The sequence below is a fragment of the Perca fluviatilis genome, chromosome 13 (genome assembly GCF_010015445.1).
Source record: "Perca fluviatilis chromosome 13, GENO_Pfluv_1.0, whole genome shotgun sequence".
NCBI lineage: Eukaryota > Metazoa > Chordata > Actinopteri > Perciformes > Percidae > Perca > Perca fluviatilis.
Genome location: NC_053124.1, coordinates 8,543,244 through 8,563,208, shown reverse-complemented (window position 1 = coordinate 8,563,208; position 19,965 = coordinate 8,543,244). Strand labels below are relative to the sequence as shown.

At 39.3% G+C, this 19,965-nt stretch overlaps 1 protein-coding gene across 2 annotated transcripts in view; it reads right to left on the bottom strand.

The window, feature by feature from the left end:
• Positions 1 to 547: 547 nt before the first annotated feature.
• The window catches only part of LOC120571463 (4-galactosyl-N-acetylglucosaminide 3-alpha-L-fucosyltransferase 9-like), a 43,849-nt gene continuing 24,431 nt past the window's right edge, over positions 548 to 19,965 (bottom strand). Inside the window, exons 1-2 of one of the 2 annotated variants that reach the window (XM_039820406.1) lie at positions 8,439 to 8,602; positions 548 to 2,753 (exon numbers count right to left, since the gene is read on the bottom strand). In XM_039820406.1, coding sequence (XP_039676340.1) covers positions 1,683 to 2,753 — 1,071 coding nt within the window. In that variant the 5' untranslated portion in view covers positions 8,439 to 8,602 and the 3' untranslated portion in view covers positions 548 to 1,682. Of the gene's footprint in view, positions 2,754 to 8,438; positions 8,603 to 19,965 lie in introns of those variants that run through there. The other variant, XM_039820407.1, reaches the window with a different exon arrangement.

Below are 19,965 nucleotides of genomic sequence, written 5' to 3'. Positions count from 1 at the left end.
AAGACCAATATGGAACAGTACATTATTTCAAATTCTTTACTCTTTCAACATCTTATAACAAACTGCTGGTCAGCAACTTGGATGAACATTTGTTGTACTTTCATTATTTCAAACCAGTTTAGGCTTACAGCCGCATTTTGTAAGAACCAGCGCATTATTTAATAATTTATTACAAAATAGGAGAAATTTATTATATATTTATATTTATGTATTATATTGCGTTCAAGGTTTTTATCACATAATGCGGGTGTTATTACATAATGAAGTGACATATTCTTACATTTTTACATTTTATTACATACGTTGCAACCAGCTTTAGCACCAAATTATCTCTTAAAGGTGCTATAGGTAGCGTTGTGAAGATCCAGGACTTAGCCAAACAATTTGAACATTGACAACTTCTCAGTCCCTCCACCCCTTCCGCTAAAGCCCAAAACGGTCTCTTAAGCCCCTCCCCCCATAAGGGAGAATGGATGTGTGTGCATGAGCAGTGATTGACACGCAGTTAGACACCCCCCTGGCCCTGATTGGTGCATCTGAACAGGGAGCGGTGGGGTAATTTCTTTAATTACCTGCTTCATGTAGTTCTACTGGAACATAGGGTCAGTTTCAGCATATAGACAGCACCTTTAACACATTGCTCTAGAAAACATTGTCCGTCCCTGTACAAAAAGCTGACTTTGTTCTGAACATTTTGATATGAAACACATGGGGATCAGTTATATGCAAATACCTTAAAAAAGGTTAATTTAAAAAAGGTATGTGATGCCCTTAGACCTCAGGGGGTTAAACAGAAGTGTAAAACCAGGGTTATGTGCTTGACTATTTGGGCTACAATTTATAGCCAGGCCAGCTGTTTATGCTAAGCTATGCTAACCATCTGCTGGCGATAGAGAGAAAATAAACTCACAAAATGTACAAACCATTTCCCGGGTTATTTCAGCCAGTTTATCACCACCATCAACCACTTTAAACAGAATACAGTGTTTAACATGTGCCAAATAATGCCAGAATATTCAAGTAGCTTGTGTTTAAATCTGTGCATTAATGAGCCACTGTTGTAATGGCAAAATTACATTTAAGCATGATTATTTATATTTTTGTCTCATTTCTTTCTTAGTTTCTCTCACTAAGGGAGTTTATCTCATTCCCACATGTAGATTCTGATTCTCACTAAACTAAGAGAGAATCAGAAAGTCTGGAACATAATGTGAGCACTGTTTGTCTGAACCGATAAAGGTACAAGGTCACAGTAAACTGTCTCCCTGTGCAGATTCAGTTCTCCCATGCCAGTTGAGATGTAACCGGGGGGTGAAAGTTGTACAGGGGGGAGGAAGCGAAATGGCTCAGAGATGTGTCCTGTGTTTTAGATGGTCTTTCTGTGTATCACATTGCCTGTGAGCAATGCAGAGTCATGTTAACCCAAGTGCGTGTGTGCGGTCACTCTGAAGATGTATTTAAGCTCAGTGTTCCTGTTCACTCGTTGAAGAGACATTTTCCACACTGGGCTGCTGTGCCTTTTGTGAAATTGTGTTACTGCTATATTCTTGCAGGTTTATAATAAAATACAAAAACCTACCTTGGTTTAGTTTGCTTCACTCTTTAACTTTCTAAATCCACTGCTGCTGCAAAAAGAAACTTCCACAACACTATGGAAAGGGGGGCCTTCTGGTTGACGTTTCTCATTTCAAGTACCACTTATACAGGTCATGATCTACATGGTAATACACGTCTCTTGACATGTGGTCGCAGGCGAGGCAGATGGGCTGAATGAATTCGTTGTACATTGACAGGAGGTGAGGGGTGGCCTCGTAGAACTTCCTCCACTCAAAGTAACGCGTGTACGCCGCGTCCGTCATGTCCAGCAGAAACTTAGCCAGCGACTTTGCGTCGGGGAAATCATTTATGTGAATGAAGGCGCGTCGGGCGGGGGGAAGGAACTCCTCGTAGTTTTCTCTCGGCGGACCCAAAACTACAGGAACCGTCCCCGCCACGAGGGGCCCGTTGACCTTCTCCGTGATGTAGTCTCTGTGGAGCGAGTTCTCAAATGAGAGGTAAAACTTACAGCTGGCAATGGTTGCGTAATACTCCTCATAACTCAAACGGCGCCCTGCATAGGCTGAACCAAAGAGTTCGACCTTAATGTGTTTGGACAGTTCCTTGTAATAGCTTTCTCTCACAGCTGTTCCTGTGGCTGGGTTGTTGTTACTGACAATCCAGCACACTAGTTTGTCTTTCTTGGGCAGAACAAAGTCCTCTTTCATGTCTGTCTTCCTGATTGTAAGCTCGTTTCTCGCCGTAATGTCAGCATCTCTTCTGTAGCTCAGTGTTAAGTTGAACAGGTTTTCCAGACCCGGTATCCTACCCGTGTTCGTTGGGGATTCCACATGGTACCAAATCCACTTCTGAAAAGCTGGACGTGGCTCCTGCGGCATGTTTTTCAGATCACCGGCTATGTCTCTATGGAAGAAAATGACTCCCTTTGCTTGGCTGTACAGCGTTCTGTCATCCGTCAGAACACAGCTATCAATGTTGAAGTGGGTTAAGCAACCTTTTAAATCAAACTTCACACCGAGAGGCCAGAACCACAGCAGGACTATGGGCTTTTCATAATCTTTCACATTGGTTAATGTAGATGGGCAAACAGGAGACGGAGGCTCAAAATACAGGAGGAATACAAAACCAGAGCAGACAAGGCCGAAAGCAGCTGTAGTTGCCAGGCACATGGTTTTCTTGGAAGCAGGCGCCATCATCTGTGGAACAGAAAGAGAAACTGATGTGATCGCTTTGAAAACTATATCAGGAGTTGCAGCAAATAAGAGTTAAACTTTGGAAAATGTCAGTTTCTTTGATAAAAAGTTGAAGCATCGAATCACCGCTTAAAATCCTGTCACGTGTGCCGCTAACGCTGGGAGAGAGCTAGAGACTAAAGTGTTGAGAAAACCGATTTTACCAACTACCGTGTAAATCAGTTCACTTTTTATTTTCGGCCACTTTGATTCAGAGCAGGGCGATATTCTTGACCCAACACCTCGATGTCTGCGGCGATATTGTAGGGGTGACTGTTGGCGCTTTCACTAAATATTCTCTGGGACTCTGTAAAAGCCATGACAAACATGGCACCAACTAAGAGGGGTATTAATGTGATAAATGAGTAAAATAATCATGTCATTCAATTTTCTGATGACACCGCAATTTTATCTCTGCTGAAAAAGAACTGTGACCCATCTGATTATTTTATGGAAATCCCAAAATTTGTGAATTGGTGCGACGATAACCACCTTGTCCTAAACGCTTCCAAGACTGAAGAGATGGTGTTTGACCCTTGGGGAGTCGGTGACCACAGGCCTGTGGTCATCCGCAACCAAACCATCACTCAGGCCCACTCATACAAATATCTCAGTGTTTATATTAACGAGTCACTAACCTGGAGCACACATGTCGACAGTCTCTGCTGCAGACTGCAGCAACGGTTGCATTTCTTACGTTGTTTGCGAATTCATGGCGTAGATAAAAAAATGTTGATATTTTATCAAGCAGTCCTGGAGAGCCTGGTCAGGTACGGTATTACAGCTTGGTTTGGCAAACCTCCCTGTCCAGTTGAAAACTAAACGGTTACGATTGATTCATTCAAGATCATTGGTGTTAAAGAGCGCTTATCCATGCAAAGTATTTATGAACAGGCTTCTTTGCGACTAGCTAATAGAATTGACAACCCGTTCTCATTCCGAACTCGTAAAATAAGTACGTTTGGGCAGTGTCCTTCAGCGTCTGATGCGAAGAAAAAGGCACCCTTCGGCGTATTTGTGTAACGTACTGGGGAGAGCCGCAGTTGAATGACATTTAGAGAGTGGTATGTAAGGGGAAATTGCTGCGTGAGGAGGTTGGTTGAGGTGGTGGATGGGTAAAACACCGGACTTTCACTCAGGAGACTCGGGTTTGCGCCCAGTGTGTGGCGGTGTTTCCTAGCTTTTGAGGTGTCCTTTCCCCGTTGTTTTTCTCCTAAACCCAACCTCCGCAATTCCGTTATTGTCGCGCTTCACCCGCGGCCGTTTCCCGGCTTTTGAGGCGTCCTCCCCCGCTTGCTGGAGTCGCTTTAAGGGACGGCAATAGTGGCGGCCAAGCACGTTTACATGAGACGCTAAAGGAGACTTTTATCGTCAATAAGAACGAGAAAGGCTCCTGACCGAACGTCCTTATTTTACGAGTTGGATGTGAGAATGTGTTGGAATTGATAGTATTTGTGATCTCTCTTTTTATTTTATTTATTTATTTTGAGTAATGTTTAACCAGTGTATTGCATGACACCATGTTGGGTTTTTATACACCATCAGGACCATAGTACGGCCTGTGGTATAGTATTGTACAGTATTTGTCGTTTGTACATGCTGTCTGTGTTTACTTGTTTTTACTGTGGCTGCAGCATGGGTTGAGTGCCTAAGACAAATTCCCCACGATGTGGGACAATAAAGTTAATTTTGAATAAAGTGGGTAAGGGAAAATAATAGAACAGCTTGAACAGCCTGGTAAGTTAGAAAATGACATAACTTTACTGTAATGTAATGCAGCCTGTCAAATCAGGTAAAAGACAACACTTAGGATATTATGATATCCAAAATCTAAGACGATAGCTAGTCTCATATCATGATATCAATATAATATCGACATATCGCCCAGCCCTACTTTGATTCATGCCTCTGATTGGCTTCTTCTCCATAGCAACGACGGTGAGGCGTATGTGTGTTGTAGTTTTTAAAACCCATCGGCCATGCCAAAATTACGGATAAAACGGGATTTCTCCCACATAAAGATGAAATCATTAAAACTGGTGTCCATAGCAAAAATCTACAGGGTCATGTATTATATAGACAAAAAAAAAATATGGACATAGTCTCTGTGCAATTATAATAAACTGAATGATACTGAACTGACCCGCGTGCGCAAAAGACATCCCATGCTGCATACTGTTGTACAAGCCTCTGTACAGCAGAGGGGTGGTACAGCTTAACATTCTGGAGTTAAACTATTAATAGTAAAAGAAATGATACTGCACATTAGGGCCAAATGATTAATCGTTTTCAAATCCAATTCGTGATTTAAAAAAGAATGCGATCAGCTTACCGTTAAGATCGCGATTAATCGCATGTGAATATTTGTGTGTTTGGTTTAACATTTTTTATTTCTCTTTTTAATTCTATATTTATTGTTTTTCCACAAGATAAATGCAGGAATGATGTTACATCTGACAGATTGTTAACAGAAATGTCCTGCTTTCAGTGGATTTTTCATTTATTTTGTATTACTTTATTTAACCCTTTTGTTGTCTTCCCGTCAACCATCCCACTTTTTATTTTTCTGGGTCAAAATTTTACGTTTTGGTCCCAATGGTTTTGTCACTTTTTTCAACATTATTTAGTCACACTTTCCCAATGGTTTTGAAGCTTTTTTTCAAATCTTTTTTTTTTGTCTTTTTTCAATTTTTTTGTCTGTACTTTTCTGCGCATTTGTATGGGACAATTTTGTAGTTTTTTTTTGACGTTTTTGAAACTTTTTCTGACATTTTTGTCACTGTTTTCCACGTTCTTTTATAGCAAAACATTTCAAATGCTATAAAATTGAATAAAACATCAAAATTCAATGAAAGTAGCTCATCATTTATTTTACTTGTGAAGAGCGTTGTATGGATGGCGTTGTATGTATTGACAATTTGGTTGAGAGAAACCCAAATTGCTGATATAGAATCATTTTTTAAAAAAGGGTCAAATTTGCCCGAGGACAACAGGAGGGTTAACATGATGGTAGAAGGTGCAATATGTTGATGCTGCTATTGAACTGAGGCATATCAGACATTTCAGTTCTCAGGAAAGTACTGATATTTCTTTATTGGAAATGTTTTTTATTATTAGAACTTTAGCTTTCGTGATGAATGTTCTGTGTTTGACTGTTCAATGTTGTATGCTTTTTAAAAGAAAAACATGTATTGCTGGCAATTCATATCTATGTTCTCATCCTTGCATAAGAATATAGACTAGAATAGAATATATCGATGGTGTTTCAGGTTATAATGCTCCATGACATGTTTTATCTATTACACAGTGAATATTGAACGTTAGCTATACTTTAAAAAAAAAGTAAATTAAGTAAATTGCAAATTCGCAAATTGAATGGAAATTGCAATATGTGGCAGAAAAATGGCAATTAGAATTTCTGGTAACACTTGAAGTTTTCTACATATGACACTCACATGACACTGTCATGACACAGTCATGACACATGAACCCTAACCCTAACCCTAACTCTAACCATTACCATAACTTGTAATGACAAAACCCAATGACCCTTACTAAAAAAGCATTATGTCATAAACATTTAGGACTTGTTTATTATGTTTTGACACTTTCATGACAGTGTCATGTCACACTTATGTAGAAAACTTCAAGTAAAATGTAACCAAATTTTTCCCCAAATCGTTCAGCCTTACTGCACAGTAGTCCTGCATTCAATTGTTTACTTCAAGTATAAAGAGAGGCATTATATCAGCACAATGTACTTACATTTGCTTAAACCTACATTGTGTAATTTTTGATCTGATTCTTAGCAAAAACCATTTGTTCTTTCACAAATATGTGCTCATTCATATGTAATTACTTCCACCAACTAATCAAAGTATTCTCGTACGAGTAGAATCTGACATTTAGAATCATTCAGAATACATATGCGCGACTCGCTCGAATGACGGCAGCCATGTAGCGCCTCCATTTTAAATACATAAGCCAAAGAGGGACATACAGTACCTCAGCATTTTGCCCTCTTACACCTATCGGCACCGTGACGAATGCAAGGGAACCAAGCGAAAAAGAGAAATAAAACGACAATGCGACAGGCAAAGCGACAAGACCAAAGTTAATATTGGAGTGGCTAGAACAGCTGTGTGTAAACAATAGAGAGATCTAATTTCGGGTTCAGCCAACGTAGGAGGAAGGGCTAGAAAGTAATATTCAGTTGGTTGTAATATACAATTTTACTGCTAGATGGGAGAAATTCTTACACAATGTAGCTTTAAGCTCTGTTGAAAGAGGAGCTTTCAACTCTAACTTAATACTGGATAGTTTCATGAATAAAAATGCAGTTGCAGTTATTGTTATATTTTGTGAGTAAAATCTGAATTAGAAAACATAACCAGTAACATTGCTCTGTCAGGTAAATGCATTGGTGGAATGTAACTAAGTACATTTACTCCAGTACTGTCCTTAAGTACAAATCTTGAGGTACTTGTACTTTACTTGTGTTATGGTTGTGTATGTGTTTCTGTTTCCTGTTTCATTTTGTAGTCAACCCTTGTCTTGTTTTACTTCCTGCCTTGTGTTTTTCCATCTTTTTAATTGTCTGCACAACCCTGATGTGTTTCACCTGTTCCTGAGTCCTCGTGTCACCTGCTACTTGTTTCACCATGTTACCTCTTGTATTAAAAAAAAAAATTTAAATCTTGAACCTGCACTTTCATATGGCTCTTTGTAGCTTTGCTTATTTAAAGCTAATGCACTTGCACTTACTACTTGCTGTCTGGAGTTTGAACCTACAGAGTTGAAAGCACTTAATTGTAAGTTGCTTTGGATAAAAGCGTCAGCTAAATGACATGTAATAATGTAACGTATGTAATTTAATCTCTGTGTTGGCTTTGTCTAGCGTCAGATCATTGTTTGTGTTTTGGATTGTGTGTGTGTTAGTCTACTCATTTTGTCTCTGTGTTCCTGTTTTATGTGATTCCTGTTTTTGATTTCTATTACATTTTGGATTACTTTGCCTGCTGTATTCAGGACTCCTTTTGTTTGTATGGATTATATGGTATTAAATCCTCAAGCTCACTTTTGCCTGCTGTCTCTGCATTTGGCTCCGACATTCTCTGATTCCTACAACAACTTGAGTCTTTTCTACTACTACATTTCAGAGAGAAATACTGTAAGTTTTACTCCACTACATTCATCTGAAAGCTTTAGTTACTAGTTACTTTACAAGTTAATATTTTTGCACACTACAAGTCCAGCTGAAATGATTAGACAATTAAACACTTAGTTGGTTGACAGAACTGTTTGGATCATTTCCAGTTTGTAAAATGGGAGGATTTTTCTGCATTGAGTACTTTTTCTTTTAATACTTTAAGTACATTTTCCTGACAGTACTTACATACTTTTAGTGAAGTAACATTTTCAATGCAGGACTTCTACTTGTAACAGAGTATGTTTTACAATGTGGTTAGTAGGCCTACTTTTACTTAAGTAAAGGATCTGAATACTTCTTCCACCACTGTGTAAATGCAGGTCTATAGAAGTACACAGTAAGTCAGTAGTATACAGTTCCTGGTCTGAACAGATAGACATCCAACATATATTCCTATTCAATTAAGATTATTACCACTGAATAAAGAATTGCTTCCTCACCTTTCCACAGAGTATCAGGATATCTCTTTCTGGTAGATCCGTAGACCAGCTGTGGCAGGCTTTTGACACTTAAACACACGAATCCTGAGAAAAGATAAATCCATGAACCCAACTGGAGAAACCAGCAAGGCTGACATAACACCTGCAGTAGACAGGTGCAGGGGTGGGCGGGCTCAGCCACTCTTTCCGTCCTGCCCACCCATTTAAAAGTTAAGAAAATATGTTCAGCCAATAGAAAAAAATAGCACATAAAATGCCAGCACCGACTTTTGATTGGGTGAGCAGCCTAAAACCCGCCTCCAAAGTTGCCCACAGCCCAAGCCTCTCTCCTCGTTTGTTCAGGTCCAAACACGCAGAGCTTTGAAACACACCCTGCCCTTGCTCTGTATGGAATGCCGTTTTGGAATGAAGTTTTATTCATATATTATATATAGCTGCCAACAAGTTTAAAATCAGATCTTTATGATTTATAGATTTACCAGTGGAGGTAACCATGCCTCTGTTTTCCACTGCTGAGCAAACACATAAACAGTTGAAAATGCATATTGACTTATCAGTGTAAATAGTAGCTGATTTACCTTTTGGTAGTGGTTTAGCCATTACTACTGTATCCTGTCTTACAACCGCCCGGGTTCTTTCTGCTAGAACCATCAACAAAACAAACATAGTCAACTGTGCATCAGAGTATGGTGTGTGTGTTAACTCAGGTCATGGTAAAACTTTCTGAGTTGTTTCTGATAAACAGGCATGCGGTGTTCCATCAGTGTGTATTGGTATCAATGTTGATGGATTCAGTGTTGTGCATCGTTCCATAGTCAGGTGTACTTGGGACAATTACACAGTCATGCAGGAGAGGTGTCTAGATGGTGAGAGATAAGAGATTTTATTTAGCAATAGTATGATAGCTAACTGCATGAGGCACTTTCAACACTAGAGGATAGAATAAAACTATTGTGGCTGATGCTTGGAATGCCATTGATGCTGCCACTACTGCTTGAACACAGGCTGGTAAACCTCTAGCTGCTAATATGTAATTAGTCTCTGTTTTCCTCCATAGGTTTGTGTTGAAACTGAAGTCATGAATCCAACTTTACAGTCCACTGTCTGTGAAAAGTCTCAGTTAACCCTAGTACTGCTGAACTCACTAATAGTTGTTTTATTTTAACAAAATCCTCTTCTGCTTCTAATGCTGACAAAGGTGTGTCATATATTAGGGCTGATAAAGGCACAGTTATTGCTGCATAGGTAGAAATCCAGCTCCTACTGAAATTAGTCATCCCTAAAATTGACATCAGTTGTCTTTTTGTCCTAGGTTTAGGTGTTTGTAAAATAGCTGTCTTTCGGTTTGCCTTCTTGGGACAAATTATGACCTAGGTATTTTACAGTAGTCTGCCAAAAATGTCAAGAGTGCCAACGTGTCTGTCTTACAGTCCTTGTCGGGAGATTACACAACCAAGATGTCATCTACGTACAATAACAATTGACTTGAATTTAGCAAGATTAGCAGACATTTTTTGTGAGAAAATGGTTGGAGACTCACAGTAACACTGAGGGGTTCTGGTATAAGTGTATCTTTTCATTTATCTTTTCATAAACTCAGAACAAGACCTACTTCATCCCATGCAATTCAGTTTTTGGAAAAAACATTCAACTGAAAAGGGAACCTGCTATCTCATCTAAATAATCAAAACAAATGGATGGAGTCCTACATCACCAAGAGAAAACAATGCACCAGAGTTGGGGATAGTACTTAATCGTTCGTTGGCTGCTATGTTGGTGTCCCACAGTGGTCAATGTTAGGACCTCTGTTATTTAGTCTACATATTAATGATCTGCCATTTGTATGTCCAGAAGTTTACAACCAAATGTATGTGCATGACACAGTCATCCTTGGAAATGGAAAAGATAAATATGAGGTGGAAGCTAAATTAACAGCAGCAATGGCCAAAATTTCTGATTGGCTCTCAGGCTATGTTTAGACGGAAACGATCTGAAGAGAAAACGCAAAAGTGGCGTTGCGTTCTCACTTTTTATTCCGCGTTTAGACACATTTAGCATATGGTGACGCAAAAGTGTGTGAAATTCGATGTAGTGTGCACACCAGGCGGCTAGGTGGCACTGCCACACACTGCCTCTCTGGCTCAAATGAATAGCCTATACATATCATCGAACATAACAACCCAGTATCACGGCAGTTTGTGTAAATGTACACGTTATTCTTAATCTATTGAACGTGTTCACGGAAACGTTTTTCTCGTTTTTTTCGTGTAAATCTACACGTTTTTCTTGACCGAGGCGCCCGGGGAAAGGACGCCGGGAGGCGGCCTCATGAGGTGCCACACGCCGGCCGGGAGGCGCCCGGGGAAAGGACGCCGGGAGGCGGCCTCATGAGGTGCCACACGCCGGCCGGGAGGCGCCCGGGGAAAGGACGCCTGGAGGCGTCCTCATGAGGTGCCACACGCCGGCCGGGAGGCGCTCTATGGAAAGCCAAAAGGGTCACAATTCGTCACAATTCGCACGGCGTTTTGAACGGCGTTTGTGGCGCCACCTGGCGTTTATTAAACGCCACTACACGTCTAATAAACGCCACCTGGCGGTTAATAAACGCCACCACGCGTGTGACGTCACCAGGCGTTTAATAAACGCCACCAGATGCTTATTAGACACCTGGTGGCGTTTTGATAATCAACTCCGCCCTGTGGCTTTCACAGCCAATAGATTTGAACTCTAATCACCCAATCAGTAAAGAATGAGGTCAGGCAACACTAATCAAGCACAGATCTCCTTTGCAGCTTGTTTAAGTAGCCCAAAGAAAATGCACAACTTTGTAGTATGTTACTTTTGTATTGCCAGACATCAGTAGGCACTGGGTGCTCATACTTTATTTAATTAATCAATCCAAATCATCCTCCCAGAAATGTAATAAAAAGTGGTGAGGAGCTATTTTCATTATCTTCTTAAATTTAGTAAGCGCTGTCACACTAAAAACTGACTAAACGCTGTCCCACTAAGAACCTAATGGTATCACGTCTGCCTTTTGTTGTACATTTTATCTGGGTCTATTGTTAAAAGGGCTTCAGATATGGTGATATTTAATTGCTGCAAAAACTAGTCTATTACTAAAAGACCAAGAGAGGGGTTAACATGAAGAGTAAGCAGATTTTCAAAAATACTGTACTCTTAATTCAACTACTAGGAACCAAATGGTAGCTTACCAGAAAATCTTACAACTCTGAAAATCTTGACAAAAAGGATTAATAATTTCTGTAAAAAAAACATATATAACTAATATTATTATAAATCTTATTTAATTACTACAAAACAATGCTAGTTTGGGACAATTTAAGACAGTCACAGCTGTCTTGCATACAGTCAGTTAAATAAGAATTAGTTATATCTCAATAAAAACTAAATTAAAATTATAATGGCAGCATAGGGCACTATCACCATTTATTTGAATTCCAGTAAGCGCAATTGACGCGAAGACGGCTAGATATATTAATTCTTTCCTCTACTTTCCTATCTTTATGCAAAAAACACCCACCAGCGCTCTATATAAAGCAACTAAATTAAACATACGTGTCATACTTCATTTGACCTTTCAGGAGACTTACCTTGACACAGGAACAGCAGGTGTCAGATCCCTCAACACATTCAAATACTATGGTTTATGATCTTGATTCAATTGGACATTAAGTTGTAATGATAAATCATTATAAGTATTTTCATTTATTTTTATTCCATGCATTACTAAAAATGTCAAGCTGAAAAATGTACTGACAAACAGATATAAAACATGACATTTATTAAATAACATAAAAAATTCAGCAGCACTAGGGTGCAAGTAGTCCTTTGTGCATAGTTTCTGGTATATATTTATAAGGACCACGTGACATCACATTGTCACCATTTTTGTGTCTGGTCAAAGCTAGGGGACCTACATCATATCAACCACAACAGCTAGAGGAGACGGATACGTGATACACACAAGAGAATACACGGAACAAATAGTTTTTGTCCGTAATGTTAACCAGCCGTCAGCCCTTAACGAACATCTTGCTAGTTAACGTTACTAGCATGATCAATCTAGACTTAACCACCACAAAAATAACACTGTTGATAATTGATGACTTGCATGTCCTGTTATCACATACTCTACATTTGTTTTTCTTCAACTGCCATATCTTGGTGTCATTCACCTCTCCTGCAACAGCGTATTGATGGGCATCTGTACTCATGAGATACTCCAGTGTATGGGGATGTGTTACGTACAAGTTAATGTTAAATGTGTCAGGAAAAGTAAGTTTGGGCTGACGTATGGCTGGGCAATTTATATATAAATTTTAGAGTATCGTTCAATATGTTTGATGTTGAGATGGAAAAAAATGTGCAAGGTCCAGTGGAGGCGAGTTAAGCAGGAATGGTTCAGGAGGTTCTTTTCTTGACTGCCATGCAGGGCTGCGATGGAGAGCTGCCAGTCAAGTGACACCTTTCAAAACAATGGATGACCCCGCAGCCTCCTCGGGAAAAGTTGAACTGGATCAGCACTGTTTCGGAGAATGTGATCTCCCTTACAGGAAGTTCTAGATGGAGCGGATGAGGGGAGTCACTAGGGTACAGAGAGAAGATGACATTAGTGGAAGTGACAGACATTCAAAGTTCACTTCCGTACAAGCAACACAAGATATCGGTCATTCCATCCACTCAAACTTAGAAAATAGAGAAATCCCTGTTCTTTTGTAAGTTTCTGTTTCTGTCTGTATGGAGTATATAGTGTAGGACAGATGCCTGTGCCCCAGAGTACCTGTGACTGGCTGATTTTGAAACAAAGATAAATGGGCATACATGAAGAAGAAAAATTATCTGTGCGTTTGTTTTCATTGATCCTGTCACTGCCGTGCAGTCGATACACTGTCTAACATTTGGCGCTGTGTGGAAAACTTTCCATTATAGCTTTCTCACAATTCAAACAATCCTCGGCTGGAAGTTTTCATTCTTTGATTTTCTGTTAGCAATCTATGTTTCTCAATATTATTAAAATAACTGGCGGTGCATCCAATATGAATTGAGTTACGTTTTGTGTTAACCTTGATTACTCTTTTAAATTGTAACTCAGAACGAAACCTCATGTACAAAATCTAAGACCCAAAAATGATACTTTAAATACTATAAACCCAGATATGGGAATTTATTTAGTTAAAGTACAAAAATAATAAACACATGTATGGTGTATTAGAAACATAAACAAGTGAGGCCAGTATAAATAACTCCCTATTTTTTATGACACCCAAAATAATGTTGCCTCAATATAGCTTTCAGAGTATACTATAAAGTGTTACCTCTGCTTAGGTTTCAATAAAATAAATGCATAAATCCTTTTGACATGTAAACCTGAATAGTTATCTGTGGGCCCACACTCACACATTCATACTCAGCAATCACAATACAAACAAAAAAAACCCTGTTGCAGGCCTGAACAGAAGCTTGGGAGAGGAGGCCTAAAAATGTGACGGCCGTTTCACTTGTTTACACAACCAATAAAATAAAATGAACGTGCAATATACTCAGTACTCACGAATCCCAGTCAAGGGGATATATGAAAAAGGCGAACTTGGCGATGGCAGCAGACAGAGCACCCGAAGAAACCACAGCAGGAAGATCAGCAGAACAGAAAACAGCAGCGACAGTCTACATCACACCAGCAGGATGGAAGATCGCTCTCTGTGTGGTCCAAAGGAGCTTCCCCGATCCTCTCTCTTTTACAGTCACAAATGTCCGTCTCCTGAATCAAATAAATTAACTGAGCAAGCAGGTCCATCCACTATTTCACGGCGAATTATCGGTAGCTTGTCTCAATTATTTCACATGCAAAGCTAACAGTAGACTACGAAAACAATGCTAATGGCAATTGTGCTATCGCTAACTGCTATTCACAGTTAGTGACACAATAGATACTACAACACTTAATTACAGCATATATAATCACACACATGCACATGTATATTTACCTCTTGTCGATTTCAATATGCCAAAACACAGCATAACTGGTTGTCAGCCTCAGTAATGGATAACAATGTCCTTCTACAACCTACTAAACCTCACGAAGTCCGTTCACTTAGCGTTTCTGTCTCTCTGACTGGATCTCTGCAGGTTACAGCTAAGCCCCGCCCCTCTACCTGGGATTGTAATTACATTGGCTGATAGGTCATGACCTTCCAACAAAAGTACAGAAAGACGATGATTGACATATTAGGCTGCTATCAGGTTAAACTGTGTGGCAGATTACCCTTACACGTGCTGAATCATGTACACTTCACTCAAACTGCAGTCAACTCCATGAGCTTAAAACTTTGATCTTTTAAAAACTGTAAATGTAACTCTTACCTTTTAAACGTTTTATTAATGTTAACCATTTTAACATATGGCATTAACTAATTAACTAATATTTTCTTCACCATATTTATATATTTGTATTGCATTAAAATAATTTCAATAAATATCTAAATTAAATGTATCCAGGGCTACATATTATTTAGAACACTTCTTAACTTTGCGAATGTATGAACAAACACTTTGATATACATAGTGTGAACACAAAAACCACACTAGAGCAAGTCAAAACGCCTCTACTCCTTTATGACTGAAGAGGGACCAACTAACTCTGTAGAAAGTTCACACAGACTAGGAGCAAAATATCCAGAAGAGCTGCAAAACAAGTAGCCTAATAATAGTTTTTTTTTTAAACGATAGTGTAGCACTGTAGTTACTCACTGACAGATAGGCCCAGAGTCTAGGTTAGAAGGAGATCTAGAACTAGGTTTTTGAAAACTGTAGCCACACTTGTGCGCTTTACTGGCGCGGTATCTTTTGCTCCGTCTGCAGTGCACCTCCTGCGTGTGTTTGTGTGTGTGTGTGTGCGTGTGTGTGTATTTTAAATTTCTGTGTGGTTTGGTACCAAATTGATGTGTTTAAATTGTCTAATACTACTTATTGTCTTAAATAAGTTCAAATTCACCCCTTGGTCTGTTATTCCTGAGTCCTAGTTCTAGATCTCCTTCTAACCTAGACTCTGGGCCTATCTCTATTCTCTATTTTTTTTAAGTTTGAGTGGATGGAATGACCGATATCTTGTGTTGCTTGTACGGAAGTGAACTTTGAATGTCTGTCACTTCCACTAATGTCATCTTCTCTCTGTACCCTAGTGACTCCCCTCATCCGCTCCATCTACAACTTCCTGTAAGGGAGATCACATTCTCTGAAACAGTGCTGATCCAGTTCAACTTTTCCCGGGGAGGCTGCGGGGGTCATCCATTGTTTTGAAAGGTGTCACTTGACTGTCAGCTCTCCATCGCAGCCCTGCATGGCAGTCAAGAAAAGAACCTCCTGAACCATTCCTGCTTAACTCGCCTCCACTGGACCTTGCACATTTTTTTCCATCTCAACATCAAACATATTGAACGATACTCTAAAATTTATAAATAAATTGCCCAGCCATACGTCTGCCCAAACTTACTTTTCCTGACACATTTAACATTAACTTGTACGTAACACATCCCCATACACTGGAGTATCTCATGAGTACAGATGCCCATCAATACGCTGTTGCAGGAGAGGTGAATGACACCAAGATATGGCAGTTGAAGAAAATCAAATGTAGAGTATGTGATAACAGGACATGCAAGTCATCAATTATCAACAGTGTTATTTTTGTGGTGGTTAAGTATAGATTGATCACGCAAGTCAGGTTAACTAGCAAGATGTTCGTTAAGGGCTGACGGCTGGTTAACATTACGGACAAAAACTATTTCTTCCGTGTATTCTCTTGTGTTTATCACGTATCCGTCTCCTCTAGCTGTTGTGGTTGATATGATGTAGGTCCCCTAGCTTTGACCTGACACAAAAATGGTGACAATGTGATGTCACGTGGTCCTTATAAATATAATTATAAATATAAATATATACCAGAAACTATGCACAAAGGACTACTTGCACCCTAGTGCTGCTGAATATTTTATGTATTTAATAAATGTCATGTTTTATATCTGTCATGCTTTTGTGTTTGTCAGTACATTTTTCAGCTTGACATTTTTAGTAATGCATGGAATAAAAATAAATGAAAATACTTATAATGATTTATCATTACAACTTCATGTCCAATTGAATCAAGATCATAAACCATAGTATTTGAATGTTTTGAGGGATCTGACACCTGCTGTTCCTGTGTCAAGGTAAGTCTCCTGAAAGGTCAAATGAAGTATGACACGTATGTTTAATTTAGTTGCTTTATATAGAGCGCTGGTGGGTGTTTTTTGCATAAAGATATGAAAGTAGAGGAAAGAATTAATATATCTAGCCATCTTCGCGTCAATTGCGCTTACTGGAATTCAAATAAATGGTGATAGTGCCCTATGCTGCCATTATAATTTTAATTTAGTTTTTATTGAGATATAACTAATTCTTATTTAACTGACTGTATGCAAGACAGCTGTGACTGTCTTAAATTGTCCCAAACTAGCATTGTTTTGTAGTAATTAAATAAGATTTATAATAATATTTAGGTTTGATTGTTACATGCCCTTTACAGAAATTATTAATCCTTTTTGTCAAGATTTTCAGAGTTGTCTGATTTTCTGGTAAGCTACCATTTGGTTCCTAGTAGTTGAATTAAGAGTACAGTATTTTTGAAAATCTGCTTACTCTTCATGTTAACCCCTCTCTTGGTCTTTTAGTAATAGACTGGTTTTTGCAGCAATTAAATATCACCATATCTGAAACCCTTTTAACAATAGACCCAGATAAAATGTACAACAAAAGGCAGACGTGATGCCATTAGGTTGTTAGTGTGACAGCGTTTAGTCAGTTTTTAGTGTGACAGCACTTATTAAATTTAAGCAGGTAATAATGAAAATAGCTCCTCACTACTTTTTATTACATTTCTGGGAGGATGATTTGGATTGATTAATTAAATAAAGTATGAGCACCCAGTGCCTACTGATGTCTGGCAATACAAAAGTAACATACTACAAAGTTGTGCATTTTCTTTGGGCTACTTAAACAAGCTGCAAAGGAGATCTGTGCTTGATTAGTGTTGCCTGACCTCCTTCTTTACTGATTGGGTGATTAGAGTTCAAATCTATTGGCGTGTGAAAGCCACAGGGCGGAATTGATTATCAAAACGCCACCAGGTGTCTAATAAGCATCTGGTGGCGTTTATTAAACGCCCTGGTGACGTCACACGCGTGGTGGCGTTTATTAACCGCCAGGTGGCGTTTATTAGACGTGTAGTGGCGTTTAATAAACGCCAGGTGGCGCCACAAACGCCGTTCAAAACGCCGTGCGAATTGTGACGAATTGTGACCCTTTTGGCTTTCCATACAGCACGGCCGCCACTCGCAGGACACGGGAAATGAAACGCCACAATAACGAGACGGTTGGGGTTAGGAAAAAAAAAGAACTGGGAAAGGAACCGTCACACGCGGGACACGCCGAAAAAGGAACTGCAACGCGCGGGACTTAGGTACTGCCACACTAGTGGTGGACAGATCGAGGCTTTGTGAAACAATGAAACAGTTGAAGCAAATGTGCCATATTGTGTCGAGGCTTCGAAACAATCCGACACCCGTCTCAACGATGACACCTAGTGGTCACTTGCAGGTGTTGCTCTGAAACAACCATGACAACGAGCCATTAAAAAAAATATGTGAAGCTTGTAGGCTCCTCACTGTGCATAATGTTTTTTTGGTCATGGAAATAAATGAATATTAATAAAAGAAATCAAGCCACAATGTCTCACTTTTTTATAGATTTTTATTCCAAAATATTAATTTCTCTGCTGTGGAAGGACTTAGTCTACTTCTTTTTTTACAGATAATTTCTCCAGCCTTTGAAAAAATCCTCTTACAAGGGACACTTGTTGCTGGCATGCAAAGATATTTTTTAGCAAGGACATACAAATGAGGAAAGATAACTGCTCTCTCTTTCGAGTAAGTTAGAGGATCATGAGTTCTGGGCAAAAACTCATAGTTGAGGTATTTCTTCACTTCCACTGTGGCATCAGCTGTAGCATCGTGTATCATCTGGGTTTCACGGATACGATCATCAAAACGTTCCCATAAACTGTCCTGTGCTTCTACTGGTGTTGATGTTGATTATGATGGGCCTGATGTTGACATTTGTGGCTCTGAATGAAAATGAAAACGGAGCTTCCATTTCTATCTATCTATCTTAATCTGTCTATCTATCCATCTATCTATCTATCTATCTATCTATCTATCTATCTATCTATCTATCTATCTATATATATATATATATATATATATATATATTAATCTATCTATCTATCTATCTATCTATATATATATATATATATATATATATCTTAATCTAGCTAGCTAGCTATATATGTATCCATTTACTAATGTGTCACTGTATGTATACTCTGTCTGTCTCTAGCCTATCAGGCAATGTGTAAATTTAAATGTAAGCCTAAATATAACTAAACAAATCGCACTATAACTGTCACTATATCACCAAAAATCCGCTATCTCAAAATCAAACTCCTCTCACAAAACCCCAAGAGATTGTGTGGTCTGTTCCAGACCCTGTCAATCAAACTCTGATTCGGCGGACCATGCCACCTGTCGAAACCCTCGTGAAACACTCCGATGCTTCATTTAGCCGTAGTCACGTGACATGGGTGTTTTGAATCACGCTTCGGATCAGTGTTTCGAAACATCTGCGCTTCGGGATCTCAACAAAGCTTCGAAACGTCAGTTTCGCGTCAGCCATCCCTATGCCACACGCGTGGACGCGATCCCGGGTCTCCGGTGTGAAAGCCCTGTGTTTTACCCTCCACCACTCCGACCAACCTCCCTACGCGGATTTTCGGCTTCTTATATTACTCCCTACAATTTCGTTCTGTGGCAACGTAATATGCTTCCCATTGAAATACATTGGTTCACAATTTCGTGTTGTCCACAACGTAAAAAACGAGAAAAACGTTTCCGTGAACACGTTCAATAGATTAAGAATAACGTGTACATTTACACGAACTGCCATGAGACTGGGCTGAACATAACAACCTTATCCATATTGTCGAAATCATTTAAATATTGAGCCATTACGTTGAAATTATTTTAGATAACAGAAGCCTATAATTTCTGTAGCCTACTCTGCAACAACAGACTACCTGGACGACCTTTTTCTCGTCTCTCTCCACACCTCTGTCTTCAGACTTTTGCGTTTTTACCCTTTAGACGGTAACGCGACAGTGGAACGTTTTTAAGATTTCCACTCTGGAGGGTGGTTTCACTTTTTTTGCGTTTTTAAGCCGTATAAACGAAAGGCACATCCGATAAAATATTTTTTCGTTTTCACCCGTGAACGTCATCGTGTAAACAGGGCCTCAGTGTCCTGCCTGACACTAAAACTGCCTGTAGGTCTTTTTATAATAGAAAAAAAAATGGAAGTCAATGTTAAGACTGTGTCACATTTTAAATATTTGGAAATAACTGTTGACTCACAGCTG